Raw genomic sequence first — 21,865 nt, forward strand, 5'->3', positions numbered from 1 at the left:
ACAATCGGTTCTCTTACAACATCAGGTGCTAGCACTCACACACACATATGCTCACTCACATGCCCTGAGGAATATGCATCCCTCATTTAATCTCACATTTAGGTGGAGTGACTCAGCTGCAAGAGCAATATGCTGAAACTGCATACTATAGCATACTACTCTTACTATATTTCTTTCTATGGCTAAAACTAGTAGTAAGATTAGTATGTTAGAATGTGGTGCGGAATTCAGCAATAGCCTTTGTGTATAGACAGAGAGGGTGTCATCGTGTGTGTGTGTGTGTGTGTGTGTGTGTGTGTGTGTGTGTGTGTGTGTGTGTGTGTGTGTGTGTGTCGTCCACTGTCTCGTAGTGATGACCTCACTCCTGTCTCAGTGGATGTGGGTGGTATTTCTTGTCATTGTTGATGTGAACTTGCATAAGAGATGTGACACACCCACACAGTCAAAGAGCAAATAAAGATCACTATCAGAGTAAAGTTAAATGATCCAAACAAGCCATCAGAAGGAATGAATTCAATAACTAGACTTTTACATTTTCTGAAGAACATGTGATTTGTGTTTGCTTGTGTAAAACGCACTGTTGTAATTCTAGGATGTTGTGGGTGGTTGCCAGGGTGTTTCTATGCATCTCCTAAGGCATTCTGGGTATTGCTGTGTGGTTGGTAGGGGTTGCTCTGCAGTTACTAAGGCATTTATATATGGTTTACAGGGCTCGCAAAATCGCCTGCCCGGCGTCCCGGGGCTATTGTGTTTTTCAGTCAGGCTACCAAAACGCATAACCGGCCTGCCTGACGGGCTATCTGAAATAGTGTTCGCATCAGTCTTGTTATAATCAGATTCAGCGCGTTGAGCGCGTCTGAGTCTCATTGGTCCGTCACTGCTCGTCAATGTCAGAATATTTGAGATGACCAATCAAAACAAAGTAGACGGGATTTATGTTCACAGAAGCTGCTGAGCGCGAATTTGAGCAGAGCGACTGATGCTTCAGTTTACAGTCAAGTGCAAGATAAGATGTAAGTAGCTAAACTAAACATTTCACATTTGACAGTTTTTTAGGTCATAAATGTGGAACGAATGACAAAAATAATCAGGCAAACGATTTCGTTTGAAACAGATATACTTTTGTCGAATTTCGCCATTTTGAACTGAAAATAGGCCTATGTAACATGACCCGTGATGTAATAATTAGTTTACTGTCACTGTGATGGGACAAGAAACATTAACAAAGCCGTTTTCATCATGTTAGGCATAAAATTAATAATGAACGTGTACATGTTGAGAATTAACATAATACAATTTGTAGCCTTCAGTAAATTAAAAAGGTTAGCTTTAGGAGGGGAAGAGACAGGGCAAGATGAGAGAAAAAGAAAAAGTGATGGATAAGAAGTGAGAGCAGGTATTGACAAATAATCTACTGTCCGCTGACATGGTTTTAAAGCTATTGTTATCCAATTTTTTTGGCCTTCAAAACATCTTAAAATGCACATATATGTAGATCAGAGAAATAAAAATGTTCTAGGGGGAGCCCCCGAACCCCCCTAACTAGCCTACCTCACATTCGGGACCTCAGTGATGATAAAACCCTACCATCTGCATGTTAATGAAACAGTTAATAGTGAGCATTAGACCCTAAACTAAAGTGTTACCTTTTTTTTTTTTTTTAATCATACCCTCATGCGGGGCTGAGCCACCGACACAGACTGATTCATGTTCATACTGGTCACACAAATTTCAGTTCAGTTATTACCAGATGCATATTTGTATTGATAATTCTAATTTGATTATTTTATATCCAATTGTTGATATTTGTGTTTTGAAAAAGTTTTTGATTCATGTTTTGACTCCTAACCGATTTTCTACATTAAAAATTTTCTTTTTATTTGGGCTAGTAAAATTCATTTCAGGCTACCAAAATCTGAAGAGTGCCTGCCCGAAGGGCTACCAGCGATTGTGAAATTTTGCGAGCCCTGGTTTATAGGGGTGTAGCGATACACTAATGTCATGATTCGATACATATCACGATTCTGAGCTCACGATACGATATTATTGTGATACTCCAAGACATATAGTAAAAGGTTTACAAAAAATATACTGTTGATTAAAATGCTAAATTTGGTATTACATTGGGTGTGGAAATGAAAATGAATAGGAATTGGACTTGGTGCTGATAACCCAATGCACAGGACAATGGTGACGCCAGAATAAAAATATTCATGATTCTGAAGCTGAAAATACAGAATTATTTTAAACAAATGCTTGCACTCTGTCACTGACTAGATATATTTAAAATAATGTAGGCCACTTTTTACTGGTAACATATTGACATTTGGACCCACAAATATCCCCACATTGCATTATTATACATTATATTCAACATTATATATAGCAGTTTAATGTAGTACTGACACTAAAATGTATAATTTTATATATATATATATATATATATATATATATATATATATATATATATATATATATATATATATATATATATATATATATATATATATATATATATATATATATAATGTTTTGGGTGAACTATGCACAATACATATTGTTACTATCAACAATACATATTGTTACTATCAACAATACATATTTTTGTGACACGATATATTGTTACACCCCTAATGGTTTACAACAATTGCTGCTATGCAGTTACTAGTGCATTGCTATGTGAATACTATGCATTTGCCATGACATTTATAGATGTTTTCTAACATTTGCTATGCAGTTTCTGGGGTGTTGCTGTGTGGTTGTTAGGTGCTGCTAAGCAGTTATTAGAGCATTGTTATATGATATGTAATTATGGTTTCTAAGGGTTGTTATGCAGTTACTTGGGCGTTGATATGTAGTTGCTGGGGGTTGCTGTAGTTACAAGAGTCAGTTCTCTTGTTTTTCAGCATTATAAATGTTACTCCTCATCTTTCAAATGTAAATGTAAAACAAGGACAGACTTTTCTTTCATTCTAAAAACAGAGCAGTAGAGGAGCGTGAGCCGGTGTTGTGTTCTGATCGCAGTCGTCCTGCTGTTACTTTAATCAAATTCAGCACGTATTACTCAACGCCCCCAAGGAGCTCCTTTTCCCTTCACTAAACCTGTGTTTCGCACACTCACATGCCTCATACAGACCCATAAACACAACACAGACGTCAGCATGATCTCCAGTGAAACTCTCTTATGAGTCACTTTTTAGGCTCCAACTAGGTTTTAGAATATGTGCATGCAATACATTATTGTTGGATTTACTGCAAATGTAGAAACTCATACTCTACATATGCAAGTCTTAGCATGTTGAATAAAGTTAAGTTGACACACTGCTGTGGCCTGACAGGAAGTGCCATGCGTGAGAAAAGGAGGAAAATTACTACTGTCTTACTATTTTACAGAAACACACAGTTGAGCATGTTTAGTGCATGTTACATTAGCTATGATGCATTTTTACCGTTTTTAGTAAATGCTGTTTTAATACGTTTATGTAAACTAGTGCTTACATGGACAGATACAAAGAAATCAGATTTCTGAATTTGAAAAAAGTCCATTTGAAATGCTCACCAAGGCTGCATTTATTTGATCAATAATATTTAGAAATAATATTATTATATAAATGAACTGTTTTCTATTTTAATATGTTTTACAATGTAATTTTTTTTCTGAGATGACAAAGCTGAATTTCTGTATGTATGTCAATGTAATTAAAAATTATTTTAAAAATCGTACTGTCCTGACAAACTTCAGAATTTAATTTATTTTATTATATGTATTAAATTATGACTGTTTAATTCTAGAAGCAGAGTGGCCGGATAATTCTAAAGCATCTCGCATTTTACTGTCTTGCCGTGGAAAACAGCCCAGAGAGATGCCCAAAATATCCTGGCATAATGCCCAGTTGTCCATCAAATAAGCCTGGACTGATGTTAGACAGAAGTGCATTGTGTGAGAATCAAGAGCAGGGAAGTGAGAGTACTAATTTTACCATCCAGATCCATGATAAACAAACATTCCCCCCTGAATAAACTCTGACCTGTGTGCCAAGAGATGCTGTAATTCCAGCTGTCACACTTACAGTGTAATAGTGGATGTCTTTACAGCTATGTGAGCACTCAAGATGCACATTGAATCGCATGTTAGGATGCATGATGATTCCTTTGGATTTGGGCTACATTCATATAGCAGCACCTTTGTCAGTCCTGTTTGGAATGATAAATGTGATTTTATGTTATTTCAATAAGTTTTAATGTTTCAAAAACAAGCTGAATTACCATTTATGCATTTGGTAGACACTTTTATCCAAAACTACTTGCATACATTCAAGATTTGTATTTTATCATGCATTCCTTGGGAATCGAACCCATGACCTTGTTGTTGCTATTTATAAAAGTAAAGAAAATTTTGAGAGCAAGTTCAGTAGATATATGCCTTTTGAGTGAACATGCAGTCGAAAACATGAAGTGCATGTTTCACAGGTTATTTGCTGTTAAAAAATATTGTTGTAGCTGTCAATCTCTCTGAGGTTATGAGAAATGGCAGAAATGCGGTCATAGAGCAAGACAAAACCCCTGTTAAGTGTTTGAGGAGGAATAGGGGGGCTAACGTGAACAAAAATTTCAAGGAAATTAGAAAACAAATGAAACGCTTTTGTAGTACACATTCCTGGTCTTATTATGCACTATTCATGAATCTTTTTTGTGACCTTAGATTGGTAGCCTTTTTGAGTAAACGCACTTTGACCTTGAGAACAGTCTATTATAATTTTTCTCTTTTTCTTTGTATTTGCAATTCTTCATCAAAATTGAATTGTTCCACCTTTGAAATTACCTTAGCCAAATAGCTTTTTAAACAGCATTTTAGTGACCTTGAATTTAGGTCTGAATCCTTCATTGTATGTGATGGCCATTTTGTTTATTTATTTATTTTTATTTTTATTTTACTGTTCCACTTGGCTGTTATGTCATTTTGATTAATAAGCTAATAGGTTTCCTCTGGGACATGTACATTAATGACAGTTTTATTTCCAAAACTTTTTTTGGGATTAAAATAAGTAACTAAATGAATAAAAATAAAAATATATTTTTTAAATGTTTTTCAAGGATTCCACTCTTATTAACCAATGAATTTACATTTACTTTTCGAGTCGTTTGTGATTTACGATATAAGGATTAAGGATAAAATATTTTTTCTTACAATTTCTACCTAATAAAATATTTTAGAGCATGGCAATAAATAAATAAATAAATAAATAAATAGAAATATTTAGATTTTCAGTCGTTTTAGTTTATTTTGAAGCTTGTTGTGTCTTATTTTAAATGATGTTAAGCCATCTCGAGGCCCCCTGGTAAGAACCACTGAGTTAGAGAATTTGATGATGGGTTACCACCAGTCCAAACAGCAGTGGTGGAAAGAGTACTGGAAAAACATACTCAAGTAAAAGTACCATTACATTCCAAAAAATGTAGTGTGAGTAGAGTTAAAAGTACTTGTCCAAAAAACTACTTGAGTAAGAGTAAAAAAGTTGCTAATTTAAAAGTACTCATGAGTAGTGAGTAGTGTGTACTGAGCTGCGGATTCTACCCCCTTATAATAAACACTGTGCACTACAATTAATAATAAAAAAAAAACATTGCACAACCTGTAATTGACATTATCTTTTTTTTTTTTTTGTCAGAAAGATTGAAGAATAGCTATCATCCATCTTTTTAAAATGCATCAAATCAGTACACTCATCACCATTTAAATCATATTGTTTGAAAAGCCTGATATTGTTGCACATAAAATATCAATGTTCATAACTGTGCAAAGAATTCAGAAATCTTTAGAAACTCATATGATAGTTCAGCATCACACACCATGAGATGGGTTAAATGGAGAAATTAAAAAATACCTAATTTCTCTCCAAAACGGTACCAGTTTTAGTGTTTTGATAAATAAATGAGAATCACTAATATTATCAGTTTACCTCACCTAATGCACTGAAAAAGCCTAAGATAGTGAGCTAACACTAATTACACTGTAATTCCATGCCATTAAATATGTTACAATTTAAACGTAAATGCACATTGTCTAGAAGGGTGACATATCATCCCTTACATTTTACATAGCTACATTTACTCACATTGTTATACTGATAATATAACTTGTAAGGAAAATTGTGCAATAAATAAGAAAGTTATATCTGGGGAAACTTATAAAAGAAACAAACACACACACGCACACAGACAAATGCATGTCTCTTTGTAGTCTCGGCGAAGCTGTTTTATCAGTAGCATCCACAAAAAAAAGTTGAACTTTTTTTTTTGCAAATACACTCGCTAAATGAAGGCGGATTGTATGAAATGGATCGATCAAAAAACTTTTGTTAACAAGCTGTAGTCACGCACTGTCTGAAATGCAGTTCAAGTTAACGCCATGGGCCTGGTTCCCCCAAAACGTTCTTATCGCTAAGTAGTTCTTAACCTTCCTTAACCTCTCTCTTAACGTTATGGCACGATTCCCGACACGTTCGTACGCTAAGTATATCTTCTGTAAGTCACACTTTCGTAAGGTTGGTCTGGACCACTCTTAGCTTTACCTTATCACTGTTGCAGGTCTATACGAATATAATTCTGAAGGTTTAATACACCCAGACAGTATTCAATTAGGCTAATTCAAGTGTTTTCATGCAAAGAATAAAATTGTCATTACACTGATTGTTGTTAGATTTTTAATTATATTATTATACAATATTATTAATTTAATTAAAAAGCGCTTTTAAAGGCCAGTGAAAGCATAGGCTACTGTCAGTTAAGTCCTATTCGGACGCTAATATTGTTTCCCATGGGCTTGTATGGTATTTTAAACATTTATAGGGGTGAGTCTGGGATTTTAGTGCCATCCGGATCCATAATATCAGTGTTTTTTCTCACCCAACCCGCGTAAAAATCCCTGGCCAAATTAGTACCTACTGTTTTTTGACAAACAGGTCGTGTGGTAATTTAATTGCCGTCTGAATCTACATCTCTGAGTTTACAAGAAGAGATTCAAAATCCATGTTTAAACCCTTTTTGATCACTGCCGAGCACCGAGATGTAGGCCTACACTTTTATTACTGAAATGCTGGAAAGTATTTCCAAGAACAATATTTCATTGCAGCTCCACCTCAGCGAACAAAAATGTGAAAGAGAAGAAAGCACGTACAAATTTGAAATGGTTATTATGGCAGCAATATATGATACAATTTAAAAATATGTAGGCTAGGCTATTATAGGCTATTTTTATAATATCCTAATAAATGCAATTTCAACTATTTCTGAAGTGCTTCTTTTATAAAGAACACCGCTTTCTCACATAATGCAGTGAAACAGCCCCTGCACGAGAGAATAATTGATTCTCAAGCCATTGATATCAACCAATTCAGCTCCATCGCCACGGACAGCACCCGGTAACGTCGCACGTAAGAAGGTATATCTTAAGCAGCTTCCTAAGGTATGGTTCGGGGAACACACTTAGGAACATAAACAACTTTGGTAAGATATATCTTTCGAGTCTTCTTAGCGCGCTAAGAGTGAGCGTTATCGGGGAACCAGGCCCTTGTTCATAAAGTGCACTGCATACTGAATCGCGCGTGTCTCTATAAGTGAAGTAAATGGGAGCGGGAATTTACCGCATTATGAACTCGTCAGTTGAGGTAGTTAACAACACCCAAACCTCACACAAAATGTTAGGCCCTGTAGATAGGCCAGCTTATATAAATATCATAGTAAGCTGAAATGTGAAATGTACCTTGTCATATTAGAGAAAGACGCTGATATCTCGATTGAACTGATGCTTGAAGAATGCACTTCCACAGCAGCCACGAGTAACAGCAGGTAGGCTATATAGTTTTCTATGCAGAATTTGATTTGATGACAGTCACAAGACCGACTACTCGATCCAATCACGTTGATGGATAAAAATAAAATTAAAACCAGAGTAAAGAGAGTAAAAGTACCGATACATCACTTAAAATATACTCAAGTAAAAGTAAAATTACACCATTTTTAAACTACTCAAAAAAGTACAATTTCTGAAAAAAAAAAAAAAACTACTTAATTACAGTAACGTGAGTATTTGTAATTCGTTACTTCACACCCCTGCCAAACAGACAGTAATCTATTGTACTAGTCTACTATTGCATGTATTTCGACACATATTAGAAAATGCTGTTGTCCTAGATTTCAAACATTGACTTTTTGAGTGTAGCTTTAGTTAATGGTTCGGCTGGAATTGTTTCAGAACTCAGGAATTGCATAATTAATGAAGACATTAATGAGCTTAAAGGGCAGGAAACACTAAATACGAATGTGTTGAGTATAAATGATTTTAATCAGAGACCAGAGTCCAGTCTCTCTCTCTCTCTCTCTCTCTCTCTCTCTCTGTGTGTGTGTGTGTGTGTGTGTGTGTGTGTTTGCACCACCTAATAAAAAGTCTTATGAAGAAAAGCACTTAACCAGAGTGCCGAGTACTCAGATTCAGTACATCAGTTAACCGGACTAAATTATTCAAACTTTAAACACGTGGAAGGAGGAGAAATTGTGTCATTATCTGTAATAAACTTCTGTTTCTCTGTCTTTCCAGGCTAAGAAGCAGGATCTGCCGCGTGAGGAACAGGGTCCGTCCATCAAGAACCTGGACTTCTGGCCCAAACTGATCACACTGATGGTGTCTGTTATAGATGAGGACAGAATGGCCTATACACCCATCATTAACCAGTGCGTATCACAACACACACATTGTGAAGCCATCCGAATGTATCATATTTTGCTGTATTTTTCCCAAACAGGAAAGAAAACAATATCTTTTATATATCAGTTGTTTCTCCTAGACAGCAATGAAATTAATAAAGATAATTTCAATAAAGAGCTCAGCAATATCTCAATCTGTGCTCAGAATTTCCAAGACACCTTTGCAAACAAAAGTATGAACTCAACCATTTTTCATTAATTTATTCAAATGTCAAATGATCTGACTATATTAGTTTTAAATCTGTACACTCTTGCTGATCTTAGAGTGGTTATGTTTACATGCACAACTTCTGTCTTAATCGGAATGAATTCATGCCGATTGATGAATCCGACCATAGTGTTTACATGAACACTTAAATAAAGCAATCGGATTGATGTGTGGGTTTTTATGTCACAAGCTTCTAATCAGAATTGATTTTTTAGACATGCTTATACTGCAGGAATATATAGCGTTTTGTACAACACAACTGAAATAAGCCACAACACAACGAAATAAACGTAAAAAACGCCTCATTCTCGCTTTCAAAACAAAGCGTCTGTGGATGAGAGTATGAAGTGAGGACTGATGGGACGTAGTTCTGCTCCACTTCACAGACAATGAGTGGTTGGGGAATTCTAGAATAACACAACATTCATTAATGACATTATAATTAACAACAACTGCAGCTTGTTCCACGTGCCAAACGTCGTTACGCCATTTCTACGTCATTGCACATGTGCAGTCCTTTCCAGTTTTGTTTTTTTCAATCCGATCAAGTGTTTACATGTTCTCTCAATAGGATTAGAAAAGGTATAAACCACCCCTTCCAATCCAATCGAAGTTTCATTCGGATCGAGCCCAATCGGATCGATTAAAGGAATAGTTTACTTAAAAATAACATTTCTGTCATCATTTACTCACCCTCAAGTTGTTTCAAACTTGTATGAATTTCTTTCTTCTGCTGAACACAAAGAAAGATATTTTGAAGAATGTGGTAACCACACAGTTGATGATGTACCTCTATTGACTTCCATAGTAGGAAAAAAAAATACTATGGAAGTCAATGGGGTCCATCAGTTGATTAGTTGATCAGTTTGGTTACCGACGTCACAAGCCAAAATCTCTGGTTTCACCGTCTACACGACAACACTGCAACCGGAGTTTCTAATAATCTTCACCCTGGCAGGAATTTTCAAAAAAGTTTGGTTTCAGTGACTGGATACTGCGTTTGCGTGTGGACGAACGGCCAAACCGCATAGAAAAAGCTGGGGTTTTAAAAATACTCGTGTTTGTGTCGACAGGTCCTAAAAGTCCAAACATAACAGAACCGTGACAGCGAAGACCTCCAAAACAAAATTAGGAACTTTTAAAATAGCATAATAGGGACGCTTTCATTTTAGGACAAACATCTGAGACAAGTTGATACTTCAATTAAACATAACAAATTCATTTGGAGAATTGACTGAGATATGAAAGAGCAACGTCTTAGCAATAAAAGTTTCCCTCTGTATTAGGACAGATGATTTCGGGATGTTCTGAACATGTGTTCATAGATTGCAGTATTTCATAAGCACATTTCAATGAAACTCAATATGTGGTGTGTGTATGTGACAGACATAGATTCTGTTCAGAAATTCACAGGCAGGAGACTTGAACAATTCAGCATCCTGGACAAACCCAGAGAAGAATCGTCTATCCCTCAGTTTGTTTTTCTTTTGCTTCAATTATTTCTGTTTATTCAGCTCTCTCTTATCTTTTATCACACCTTTTGCGGAAGTCTATGTGTGTAAGGAAGATGTTACTGGACTTATAGTGTCATTAGTTCTGGTCTTGTCTCTTGATCCATGTGGATTGAAGAAAAATTGCACATACTGTGTTTGAACTATAATGATCTCTGCACAACTAGAGCGACTGCAGTGTGTATTTATGTGTAGGAGTGTGTGTTTGTGTGTGTGTTTGTGTGTGTGTGTGTGTGTGTGTGTGTGTGTGTGTGTGTGTATGCGTGCGTGCGTGCGTGTGTGTGTGTGTGTGCTTGTCTGAAGTTTAAAATCATTGGTTACCCGTAAGCCAATCACATAATGTTTGGTTATGACGTGTGTTATGCGCAGGCTCAGCCACATTTAACTTCCACTGTAAACACATGTATGATGCGAAAACAAAACCATCGAGCGAAATACCGGAGTGAACATGGCTGTGAACGACTTGCAGATTATGTGAAGTAAATCTACGCATTCCACGTTACAATCAGCGTCTACGTTACAGCTCTCAGCCCGCCCTCTGTTCGTTGACTGGCCGGCTGTTTTGAGGCCGGAGGAAAACGGGAGAAAGGTTGCTATCTCAGACTGAGTACAGAAGTGAACTGAAATTGAGCGGAAGTACGAAGTCTGACGTAGTCAGGCTAGAACTAACCCTTTAACACAATGAAAATGAAAACTGATAGGATTCACACTGCTTTGCAAAGGCAAAACACAGTAACACTAAAATCTGAGAAAAAATTACTTTGAGTGTTTTGATTGAATTTAATTGATTTAATGTCAGTATTCACACTTTGTTTTCTCTGAATCTGAGAACAGTTGAGCCAAGCCAAGGGACGAATCACAGTCTAAGAAACAAACTGTTGTTCAAAAAATGAACAAAAATGTTGTTCCTTTGATTTGTCTTTATATAGGGCAGAGCAGTGTTTTAGGTATCTTTAATATTTAGGATGAAATTCAGCATCAGAGCAACTTTGCTGCATGCAAGAATCAACACATATTGCAACATTATGTTGCAACAACAAACCAATCATAGTTCAGTATGCAAATATTACAATGACATCATATTTCGATTGATGAAAATTCTATCAAGTCAGTGTGAGATTTTCAAACTTTTATCTTGCATTTCTTAAGATATAAGGTTTACAAAATCCAAAATCAGAAGTTACATTGACACTTACTCTAGAAAATAAAGTATGAATAGTGTTGAATAAGTTATTTGCAGAAGTATAATACCGAAGGTTAGAGGTTTAGAACAAGCTCTGAGCAAGCAGTGAGCAGGAGTGTTGAAGAAATATCAATACAGCGCTGCTTTGTTTCAACAGACAGCAAAAACTGATTTGTTAGTTTGCTGTAGTCCAAACAGAACACTTGAAATTAATTTTTTTAGAAGTCCAATCTAAACCACATTTATATATAGCTTGAACTCCAACTAAATCAGGTTTTTGGAAATGAATTGGATTTCAGGTTTTCTTTATAAAAAATGCAACACGTTTGAAATATCAAGCTGTATCTGAATTCACTCTTTCCCAATGTAATTATAATGATGTGCGTATGCATGAATATGTAAATTACAGTAAAGCCTCTAAAGCTGACACTATTGTTCAGAAGTTTGAGGTTGGTTATATTTTTTTTATATTTTTTGAAAGATGTCATCAAGGGCTGCATTTATTTGATCAAAAATACAGTAAAAACATTAACAATATAAAATATTTTTACATTATAAAAATGTTTCTACTGTAGCATCATTACTCCAGTCTTGAATGTCACATGATCCTTCAGAAATCATTCTCTCAAGAAACATTTTTGATTATTTGATTATTATCAATGTTGAAAGCGGTTGTGCTGCTTCATATTTTTGTGGAAATAGTGATACATTTTTTTTCAGGATTCTTTGATTAATAGAAAGTTCAAAAGAACAGGTTTTATTTGAAAAAAAAAAAAAACATTATAAAGGCCCTTAATGTCACCTTTGATCAATTGAATACATCCTTTGTGAATAAGGTAAGGTAAATAAAAGTATTTATTTCTTTAAAAAAAAAAAAAAAAAGTCCTGACCACACTTTTGAATGGTAGTGAACTAAACCTCATGAGTTCAGAACAGAGAGAATTTGTGATGGTCATGAGCAGAGGAGAAATTTCTGATTTTCCATCCTCTCTTTCCACATTGACAGCATGCTAACTCCTTAAAGTCAACGTGACCCTGTTTACTTCCTTGATACAAGTTCCCTGTCTTATTATGAGCTATTCATCGCTGTGTGCTGTTATACAGTAAGAAACTATGTTTGTCTTCATAACATTTCATCAGAATAATAATGACATCCTCTGCCTTCTTCCCCACAACAGATAAAATCACGTTTGCACAATAAATCACGTAAAATGGGCTGTAAACGACGTTTCATGCTGAATTTAAGTCATAGCTACAGCAGATAGAGATAGATGCTTAAATAAAACGTAGTAAATGACTTCAGTTAGGAGCACATCCTTTCATCACTATGAGAGAGAGAGGGAGGGAGAGAGAGAGAGAGAGAGAGAGAGAGAGAGAGAGAGAGAGAGAGAGAGAGAGAGAGAGAGAGAGAGAGAGAGAGAGAGAGAGAGAGAGAGAGAGAGAGAGAGAGAGAGAGAGAGAGAGAGAGAGAGAGAGAGAGAGAGAGAGAGAGAGAGAGAGAGAGAGAGAGAGAGAGAGAGAGAGAGAGAGAGAAAACCAGGGAGGTTTTCTCTAGTTCATGATCATTCTGTGTTCATCTGCATCTATATGTGCCCATCTCTGATAGCTCCTTCTGTCCATCCTAAGCAATTAAATAGAGTTGAGCCTAGTCTAGATTGATTTGAAATTGCTTTTGAGCAGTGGGGGAGAGTAGAGAACTGATCACTTCACTCAGTGATATGGTATGGTGGCGGTTGCCATGGAAACAGCCTGTGTGATGGGTAGCACAGTGAAATTGGTGCCCAAAAACAGAATGTGCTCACATGTGAAATGCACGCATCTAAAATAGGACAGGACGCTTTTACATCCACTCCAAGACATAAAACAATATTAGTCCTCTTGAGTTTCAGATCAAGACCAAAACATGTTATCCAAGTACATTATTTATGTATTTATTTATTTATTTGCGGTCTTGAGATCTCTGAAGACTCGGACCACAAGATCAGGACACTGATGGACGAATGAATTGCTGAGCAGATTGCTGTATGGTTGTAACAATGTCTGTTTTTATTTCATTTTAGGTTCCCGCAAGAGTTGAATATGGGTAGAATTAGTGCTGAAATCATGTGGAACCTCTTCGCCATGGATATGAAGTACGCAATGGAGGGTGAGTAACTTCTGCTCCAGTTTTTATCTCTTTATGGGGTTGGTGGCATGGTTTTTGTTCTGATGTGGTTTTAGCTGGGTCTGTTTGGATCTGAGATCCAACTCACTTCGTATATCGATTCTTTTTGAACAAAACTCAAGATGGCCTTTTCATCATGGTTGGACTGAGTGTCTGAGAAACATCTTAAGAGATGCTGGTGTTTCTGTTCTTTCTGGAGGCTCTTTCATGTTTTTAAAGAGAAAAATTGTTTGGTTTGGTTGAAAACTGTTTTGTCATGTAGAATCGGCCCATGTAGTCTACATATATGTCTACAAATAATATGTATAAAGGGTTTTTTCTTCTTCTTTTTTTTTCTACCAAAACATCTTAATTTAGTTTTTTGTGACCATTGTTCGCCCACTCTCTGGTGTTTTGGCTTCTGATTTTAATATGCTAATAATCTGTTGGTTAGGATTGATTTATCTCTATGAACTAGTGTTGATATCTAAATGTGGGTGGGTGTATGTTAATGAGTTGTTGTTATGTCATAATCAATGATTTCTATAAATGATCTGGGTGGAATAAAAAGGAAGCTTTTCATTGTAAACATTAGAGTATGTATACATACTTCATCAAACTTGAAAGTTATGTTACGACGATGTCTTGATGGAGTTCAGTGTTCTCTTACGAGAGGTTCTCTCGTATTGCGTAAGTAGCTTACGCTGTGGGAAAGTCTTCTTTCTCGAGATACTGAAGCCAAAAATTATCCTTAATTTTTAATAATCTTGTCAACGCAGTGCGGCAGCCTGCAGACCTAGGGCAGGCTTACTAGCGTGCCCATTGGCTGCCCTGCGGCAACTGCAGCAGCCTATCGCTGAGCCCTTGGCGTGACGTCACGACCAATGAGCGCGCTTGGCGCGCGTAAAAAGAAACGCCGCTCTCAAAGGCCTCCCGAGCCGGATGCAACAGCTGAGCGCTCGCCGGAGCCCCTCCCGCGAGCCTCGCTCTCTCCTTCTCCCCCGCCCTTCACCGACGCGCAGCGGCCGGCCACAAAGCGGTCGACCGACTGGGACTGGACTGGTCCCCACCGAAGGAGCCTGCATCTAATCGGCTCGACGGGTGTTTTCTGCCTAGCCGCCGCCAAGCGCCAGCCTCTAGGTCAGCACCCTTCCTGCCTGAGCTCCACGCGGAGCTATCAAAGTCATGGAATGCGCCCTTCTCCGCTAGACTCCGCTCTTCAGTCTCCTCGGCTCTCTCCCAGGTGAACGGGGCCGCCGAGAAAGGCTATACTGGCATCCCCTCCGTGGAGGAAGCTGTGGCAACGCACCTTTGCCCGCTGTCTGCTAGATGGCGCTCAAAGTCTGCCCTGCCGTCCAAAGCCTGCAGGACCACCTCAGCTCTCGCCGGCCGCGCTTTCGCCGCCTCCGGCCAAGCTGCTTCTGCCCTGCACTCGATGGCTGTACTTCAGATCCTACAAGCCAACCTCCTCCGTGAACTGGATGAGAAGGGCCCGGATCACACAGCCTTAACGGATCTGCGCAGCGCTACGGACCTTTCGCTCCCTGCTACTAAGACCGCTGCACAAGCCATCGGCAGATCTATGGCCGCGCTCACCGTCATCGACAGACACTTATGGTTGATGCTGGCGGATATGAGTGAGTCAGAGCGCGCTGTGTTCCTCAATGCCCCGCTCTCGCCCACTGGCCTCTTCGGCCCTGCGGTCAGCGGGATTGTGGATCGCTTCTCCGAAGTGCAGAAGGCGTCGCAGGCTATGAACCTCTTCCTGCCCCGCCGCTCGAGCCCAGCCGCAGGCCGCTCTCAAGCTCAGCCTCCTGCGCGCAGCTCCACACAGCGCTCGTCTCGGCCACCTATTGCTTCGCAGCGACGTCAGGGCGGCCGCCCTAGGTCGCGCTCGACCAGCCGTCACAGACCGCTGCCCCCCCGGGGACCGCGGCCCAAGATAGCGCTGAAGTCTGAGCCCGCGAAGTCCTCCTAGCACCCGCAAGGAGGAAAAGATGGTTGAGTCCCGCTGAGGCCGGACCGCCATCAAAGCGCCCAGCTCTGTCAGTCCCCTCAGATCAGGCTACTGCAGCAGCTTACACCGCAGCCAACGAGCCAGTAACACCACTCGCTCGCCTGCACACAAACGCCGTTTTTACGGCGGCCCAGATAAATCTCAGAAAGAGTATAAATTCGGGTTTTCCGGCTCCGGCCGAAGGTGTCATAAGTGTAGAAAATGTGCCCACTCCCATTTGCTCACTGCTTCACACAAACACGGTCCCCATGGTAAAGCGCTCAGAGCGCTCTCTCATAAAGCGGACACACGCCGCTCGAGTACTAAGTGTAGTAAATGTGCCCACAACTCTGTGCTCACACCTACCCGCTGCTCTCTCTGCCATTCAGTTACCTCGGGTTACAACGGCTCCGGCCGGGGGTGTCATAAGTGTAGAAAATGTGCCCACTCCCATGTGCTCACTGCTTCACACAAACACGGTCCCCATGGTAACGCGCTCAGAGCGCTCTCTCATAAAGCGGACACACGCCGCTCGAAATGTGCCCACAACTCTGTGCTCACACCTACCTGCTGCTCGCTCTGCCATTCAGTTTCCTCGGGTTACAGACCCTCTAAAGCTCCCAAACACTGGCCGTGTTATAAGTGTAAACTCTGCGCCTGCTCACGAGCACGCGCTCTCACTTTCAGACACGATAACCCCCACGCCGCTCTCGCGTTAGGGGTGTTTGACAGCAAAACGCGCTCCATCCTCCGGGACCGAGCTACCGACGCTGTACAGCCGGCCAGCACTGTTTACCAGCCCCCGTGTTCGAGCACCGGCGGCGCACACGCCGCCCCATCCTCTCTGATACAGGTTCCCCATCACGCGCAGCGCGGCGATCTGAACCCAGAGACCATTCGACCCCTAGCTATGCGTGCAAAAGCATGGGAAGCTATTCAGGGCGCGTCAGAATGGGTGTTGAATACTATAAAACACGGCTATTCGCTTCAATTCGCTCGCCGCCCCCCGCGCTTTCTAGCGCAGACGGAGACGAAAGTGAGTTTAGAAGCAGCGCACCTGCTTCAAGCAGAAATAGAAGCTGCTGCGCAAAGGGGCTATAGAACAGGTTCATCCTTCTCTGAGCAAGTCGGGATTTTACAGCCGTTACTTCCTCGTACCCAAGAAGGACGGAGCGTTAAGACCTATTTTAGATCTGAGACATCTGAACAAAGCCCTCATGAGACGGCCGTTCAAAATGATTACAACCAGACAAATCCTCGCGCAGATTCGCCCAGGAGACTGGTTTATCTCTCTCGATCTAAAGGACGCGTACTTTCAGATCCAGATAACTCCCCGTCACAGGCCATTCTTGAGATTTGCCTTCGACGGTCGAATATATCAATACACAGTCCTGCCGTTCGGCCTGTCTTTAGCAGCCCGTACATTTACGAAATGCATGGACACGGCTCTCGCTCCCCTGAGAAGACAGGGAATGCGAATACTGAACTATCTGGACGATTGGCTTATTCTAGCGCAGTCAGAGACGGAACTTGTGTCTCACAGAACAACACTTCTCAGCCATCTGGAAGGTCTGGGTCTCTCGGTCAACTGGACCAAGAGCTCACTATCGCCCCGTCAGTCAATTTCCTTTCTTGGAATAGAACTGGACTCGGTGGCTATGACGGTCAGATTGTCGGAGCAGCGCGCGCGCCGCATCCGTCACCTCGCCGCATCCTTCCAAATAGGGCATTCCAGTGTATCCTGGGGCATATGGCCTCAGCTGCGGCAGTGCTCCAGCTGGGCTTACTGCGCATGCGCCCGCTTCAACGCTGGCTGAAAGCGCGCGTGCCCCACCGAGCCTGGGCGGCCAGCGGCTTCGCGAGTCAGAGTGAATCAGGGCTGCATTTCAGCCCTGCAGCCCTGGCTGGCAGCCGAATGGTATCACACAGGAGTGACTATGGGGGTGATCTCACACCGGAAAGTTGTCTCGACAGACGCTTCCAACCTAGGTTGGGGAGCGCTCTTCGAAGGCAGACCGGTCTATGGCCGCTGGTCAGACCAGGAGAATCTCCTACACATAAACTGTCTAGAGATGCTCGCGGTCGAGAAAGCGCTCAAACACTTCCTCCCATTCCTCCACGGTCACCATGTTCTAGTCCGCACGGACAATACATCGGTAGCAGGGTTTTTCCTGGGTCAAAACTGGTCTTCGGTGGTGGCTGACCGACATGGTCATCCACACACAGCAAAGAGTACCCTAGTACCCACATGATCCGCAAGCCCAATATTGACAATACATGTTAAATTTAAAATAAATACAAAGAAACAGTTTGTGATTTTTTTCTTAACCTATTTATTCAGGAAAAAAGAGCAGTGAGTGATTTTCTCTTTGCATTTTGTTGTCTTATTAACATTAAAGGGATAGTTCTCCTAAAAATTCAAATTATCATAATTTACTCTCTCAAGTTGTTTTAAACTCGAATAAGTTTCTTTCTTCTGTTGAAAATAAAAGTTATTTGGAAGATTGTGGGTAACCAAACAGTTGATGTACCCCAGTGACTTCCATAGTATATTTTTCTCCTATGGAAGTCAATGGGGACCAGCTACTGTTTGGATAGCCACATTTTTCAAAATATTAATATTAGAAAAATATTAGAAGGAAATTAATAGAGGATTGGAACAACATTAGAGTGCGTAAACTATGAGATAATGTTTATTTTTGGGTGAACTATCCCTTTAAGGACAAGCGGCAGCGTGTTTACTATTACTACTGTCTCTTTAAGAGTTGTGCGCGACGCGTCTACTATACACGCATTTGACAAGCAGATTTTCTCTCAATTTTCTCAAGTTTGCTTCCACTTTAGACATAACCGACTTTGTTTATGTAAACCTTGTGTGTATTTAACAGTATAAGCACAATAAGACTCGAAAAATAACTTAGTCAAGTATCCAGGTGCTGGTAGACAGGCTTTTAGTGCATGTGAGCTTCACATGTACGCGCTGAGGAACTCACACGTAACAGTGCACCAGCACGCGAATTAGCCTAAATGTTTAACCGACAAGGCATTAAAGCACATGTAAATTATGAACTGCAGTGTCCCGTTCCGTTCCGCTGCGTTAACATTTTATGTGAATATACGTCGCGTTGTTCAGTATGTTGGGACCATAGTAGACTGTAAAAAAAAAAAAGAGGCGCCAGAACAGATATAATGCACGATTCTACGATATTTCTTTAAAAGCAGATCGTGGAGACATTATAATCATCCACGATCAAAAATCGTCATATCGAGACCCCTAAACCACTTCAAACTGGATAGATTTTTTGCGTTTATTTAAAGTTATGTCAGCTGCATGTGCGGAATGCTTGTCACAAGATGTAAGAGAAGATAAGGCAACTTTTTTTTGACTGCAATTCACACCCAGCGCTAATTCAGCAAAAATATTCTCCGAATGCACCACGTGAAACATGGATTCGGTCTTCCGACCTTTAGGATCAGTTGATTTTGATGCGAGGGAGAGAGCAAAGAAGACGGAGAGTGCACGCGCGGGGGTGGGGCGCTGTGATCGTTCTCTCCGTCACTCCGTCAATAGCCTGCTTCACTCACAAAACCCAATTACAGATCAAATAAGGCTTTGGCGGGACAAAAAATCGTTTTGGCGGCCGCCAAAAAATTTTCAATGTAGGAAAAACCCTGGGTAGTGGCCTATGTGAATCGCCAGGGCGGTGTCAGATCAAAGACGCTCTGCACCCTGGCGGAACGCCTCCTCATGTGGGCTCAGCACTCTCTGAGAGCCGCGCATGTGCCTGGCCACCTGAACGAGGGCCCCGACAGACTGTCCAGGGACAACGTTCCCCCTGGGGAGTGGTCTCTACACCCCCAAACAGTCCAGTCACTGTGGCGCCGTTTCGGCAAAGCGAAAGTCGACCTGTGACGCATTAAGCGCACCAAGCGCGCTCATTGGTCGTGACGTCACGCCAAGGGCTCAGCGATAGGCTGCTGCAGTTGCCGCAGGGCAGCCAATGGGCACGCTAGTAAGCCTGCCCTAGGTCTGCAGGCTGCCGCACTGCGTTGACAAGATTATTAACCCTCTGGGGTCTGGGGTTTTTTTGGGGTCCTTGAGATGTTCTGACATGCCCTGACATTTGTGCTTTTTTCAGTTGCTTATAAACATATTAATGGCAAAGGTGTAATTACACTCTATTTAGCACAAACAGGGCTACCATAATATGTGAACAACTTGCATGTACATGTTTGTATTTTTGAGAGAATAATGTTTATGCATGGTTTTTGAAAAAACAAAAAACTAAAGTTTCTGAAATAAGGCCACAAAACACATACTAAATATGTGTCAATAAGACTTTTGACCAATGGATGTCGTTGCCTATAGTTTTTTCTTCAAAATCATGTGAAAATCATCCTGCCTAATCATTCACATAACACAATACATTGATTTAAATCTTGTAAAACACTTTTTGTTTGGAAAGGCCATACGCGGGTGGGCGTGATTCACACCTGAGGAGACAATGGGGCCCACATAATGAGGCTGCATACGTAATGAGCCTTTCATTCAGGTGTGTGACTGAGCCACAAGAATGCAAGGACATATATATATATATATATATATATATATAACTGGTTCACAGTTGTTGTTTTTTCCACAAATTGTGCTTGCAAATTGTACAATATCCAAGGTAAACATTTCTAGTAATTGTGCAGTTAATTGTTCTCATACTGTATTTTCAGATTTGGAATATATTCTCTTCCCAAATGTGTCACTAATAAAGCATAATACAATTATTTAAAGAGAAGGCTTATAATGACCTTTTAAGATTTTGTTTACATCTATCCTATATATATATATATATATATATATATATATATATATTTTTTTTTTTTAAAGGTTATACAATTACAACAACATTTAAAATTGTAACAATATTTCCAGTGTAATCTTTCTTTGTAAAAACTAAAGTATACATTTTATCATAATTCAATTCACATGAGAAGAAATTGGCAACATTCTAAGCTTATTTGATGTGGCAGTATTTTACAGTAAAAACTTTATAATCTATCCGATTTTGTAGACGATTTTTACACATCTCAGTATAGCAATAGAGTTTAATAAAAGCTGTTCATTCATACATAGAAACGCGATTCATATTTAACCTGTTAAGCTGCAACGCCACTTTTGAAAAATCCCCAGAAATGACATACCCAAACTAAAACAGATACAGTTCATGAACCCTTTGTACTAAAAGCACAAGTATGATCTCGTTTGAAAGCTGACACCTGGCAGTTTATTGTAAATGTAGAATTAATTATTGTCGTAATGACAAAAAATGTTATAAATAGCTTCAAAGTTTTGTAAAGTTATTAGAAATTATTTTTTATGAAACATCCTCATGAAAATAAAATTGAAATTGGCACTGGAGCAATCTAGAAATGCACTACAGCTAAAGCCACATGTCTAAACATTTTATGTTTAAAATCTGAAGATAATAAGCCCAAAACTCTGTATTTAGTTAAATGTTTTTCAAGACCATGTCATGTGACTAACAGTTAGGGCTAGCTAGCATGTTAGCTTAGCACACCATCAATACACGACAATATATGAGATTAAAACCATATTTATGCTCAAAACGTACTTTATAACTCAAGCCGAATGTTTTAAATAATCTTCTGTGCTCTAATTTAGCTTCAGATAAAAAAATCAGACAGAAAATATATTATTTGATAGTATTATGCACAATGATGAAGTCTATATAGATTAGCATTACATTATAAATATAATCTATTATTATAAAAATACCTGGCATGGCTTGAAGAACACAGGCAAATCAGATATCATTGCAATCATGTTTATTGTCTTCAAAACATCTTTTATCTGCATGATTACAGCCGATCTCTGTTAGCTGTGTGTGTGTTCGAGGCTTCCTGGAATGTCACATGATCATGGCTCTTCTTCATGTGCCATATATGGACTATATTACTGTGCATATAGCGCCCTCAGGCTATTGGTATGAATTGAAAACACTGTGAATTAGAATACCAAACGCTCATAAAGATTACATTGACGCAT

The 21,865-nt window shown here is 39.7% G+C and overlaps 1 protein-coding gene across 1 annotated transcript in view; it reads left to right on the plus strand.

Moving 5' to 3' along the window:
* unc13c (unc-13 homolog C (C. elegans)) overlaps positions 1 to 21,865 on the plus strand; it is a 279,919-nt gene that overhangs the window by 84,680 nt on the left and 173,374 nt on the right. The window contains exons 17-18 of the mRNA XM_081373262.1: positions 8,597 to 8,730; positions 13,726 to 13,811. Of these exons, the coding sequence (XP_081229388.1) occupies positions 8,597 to 8,730; positions 13,726 to 13,811 (220 nt within the window). The remainder of the gene's footprint in view (positions 1 to 8,596; positions 8,731 to 13,725; positions 13,812 to 21,865) is intronic.

This window comes from Scardinius erythrophthalmus (genome assembly GCF_964197995.2).
Source record: "Scardinius erythrophthalmus genome assembly, chromosome: 8".
Lineage (NCBI taxonomy): Eukaryota > Metazoa > Chordata > Actinopteri > Cypriniformes > Leuciscidae > Scardinius > Scardinius erythrophthalmus.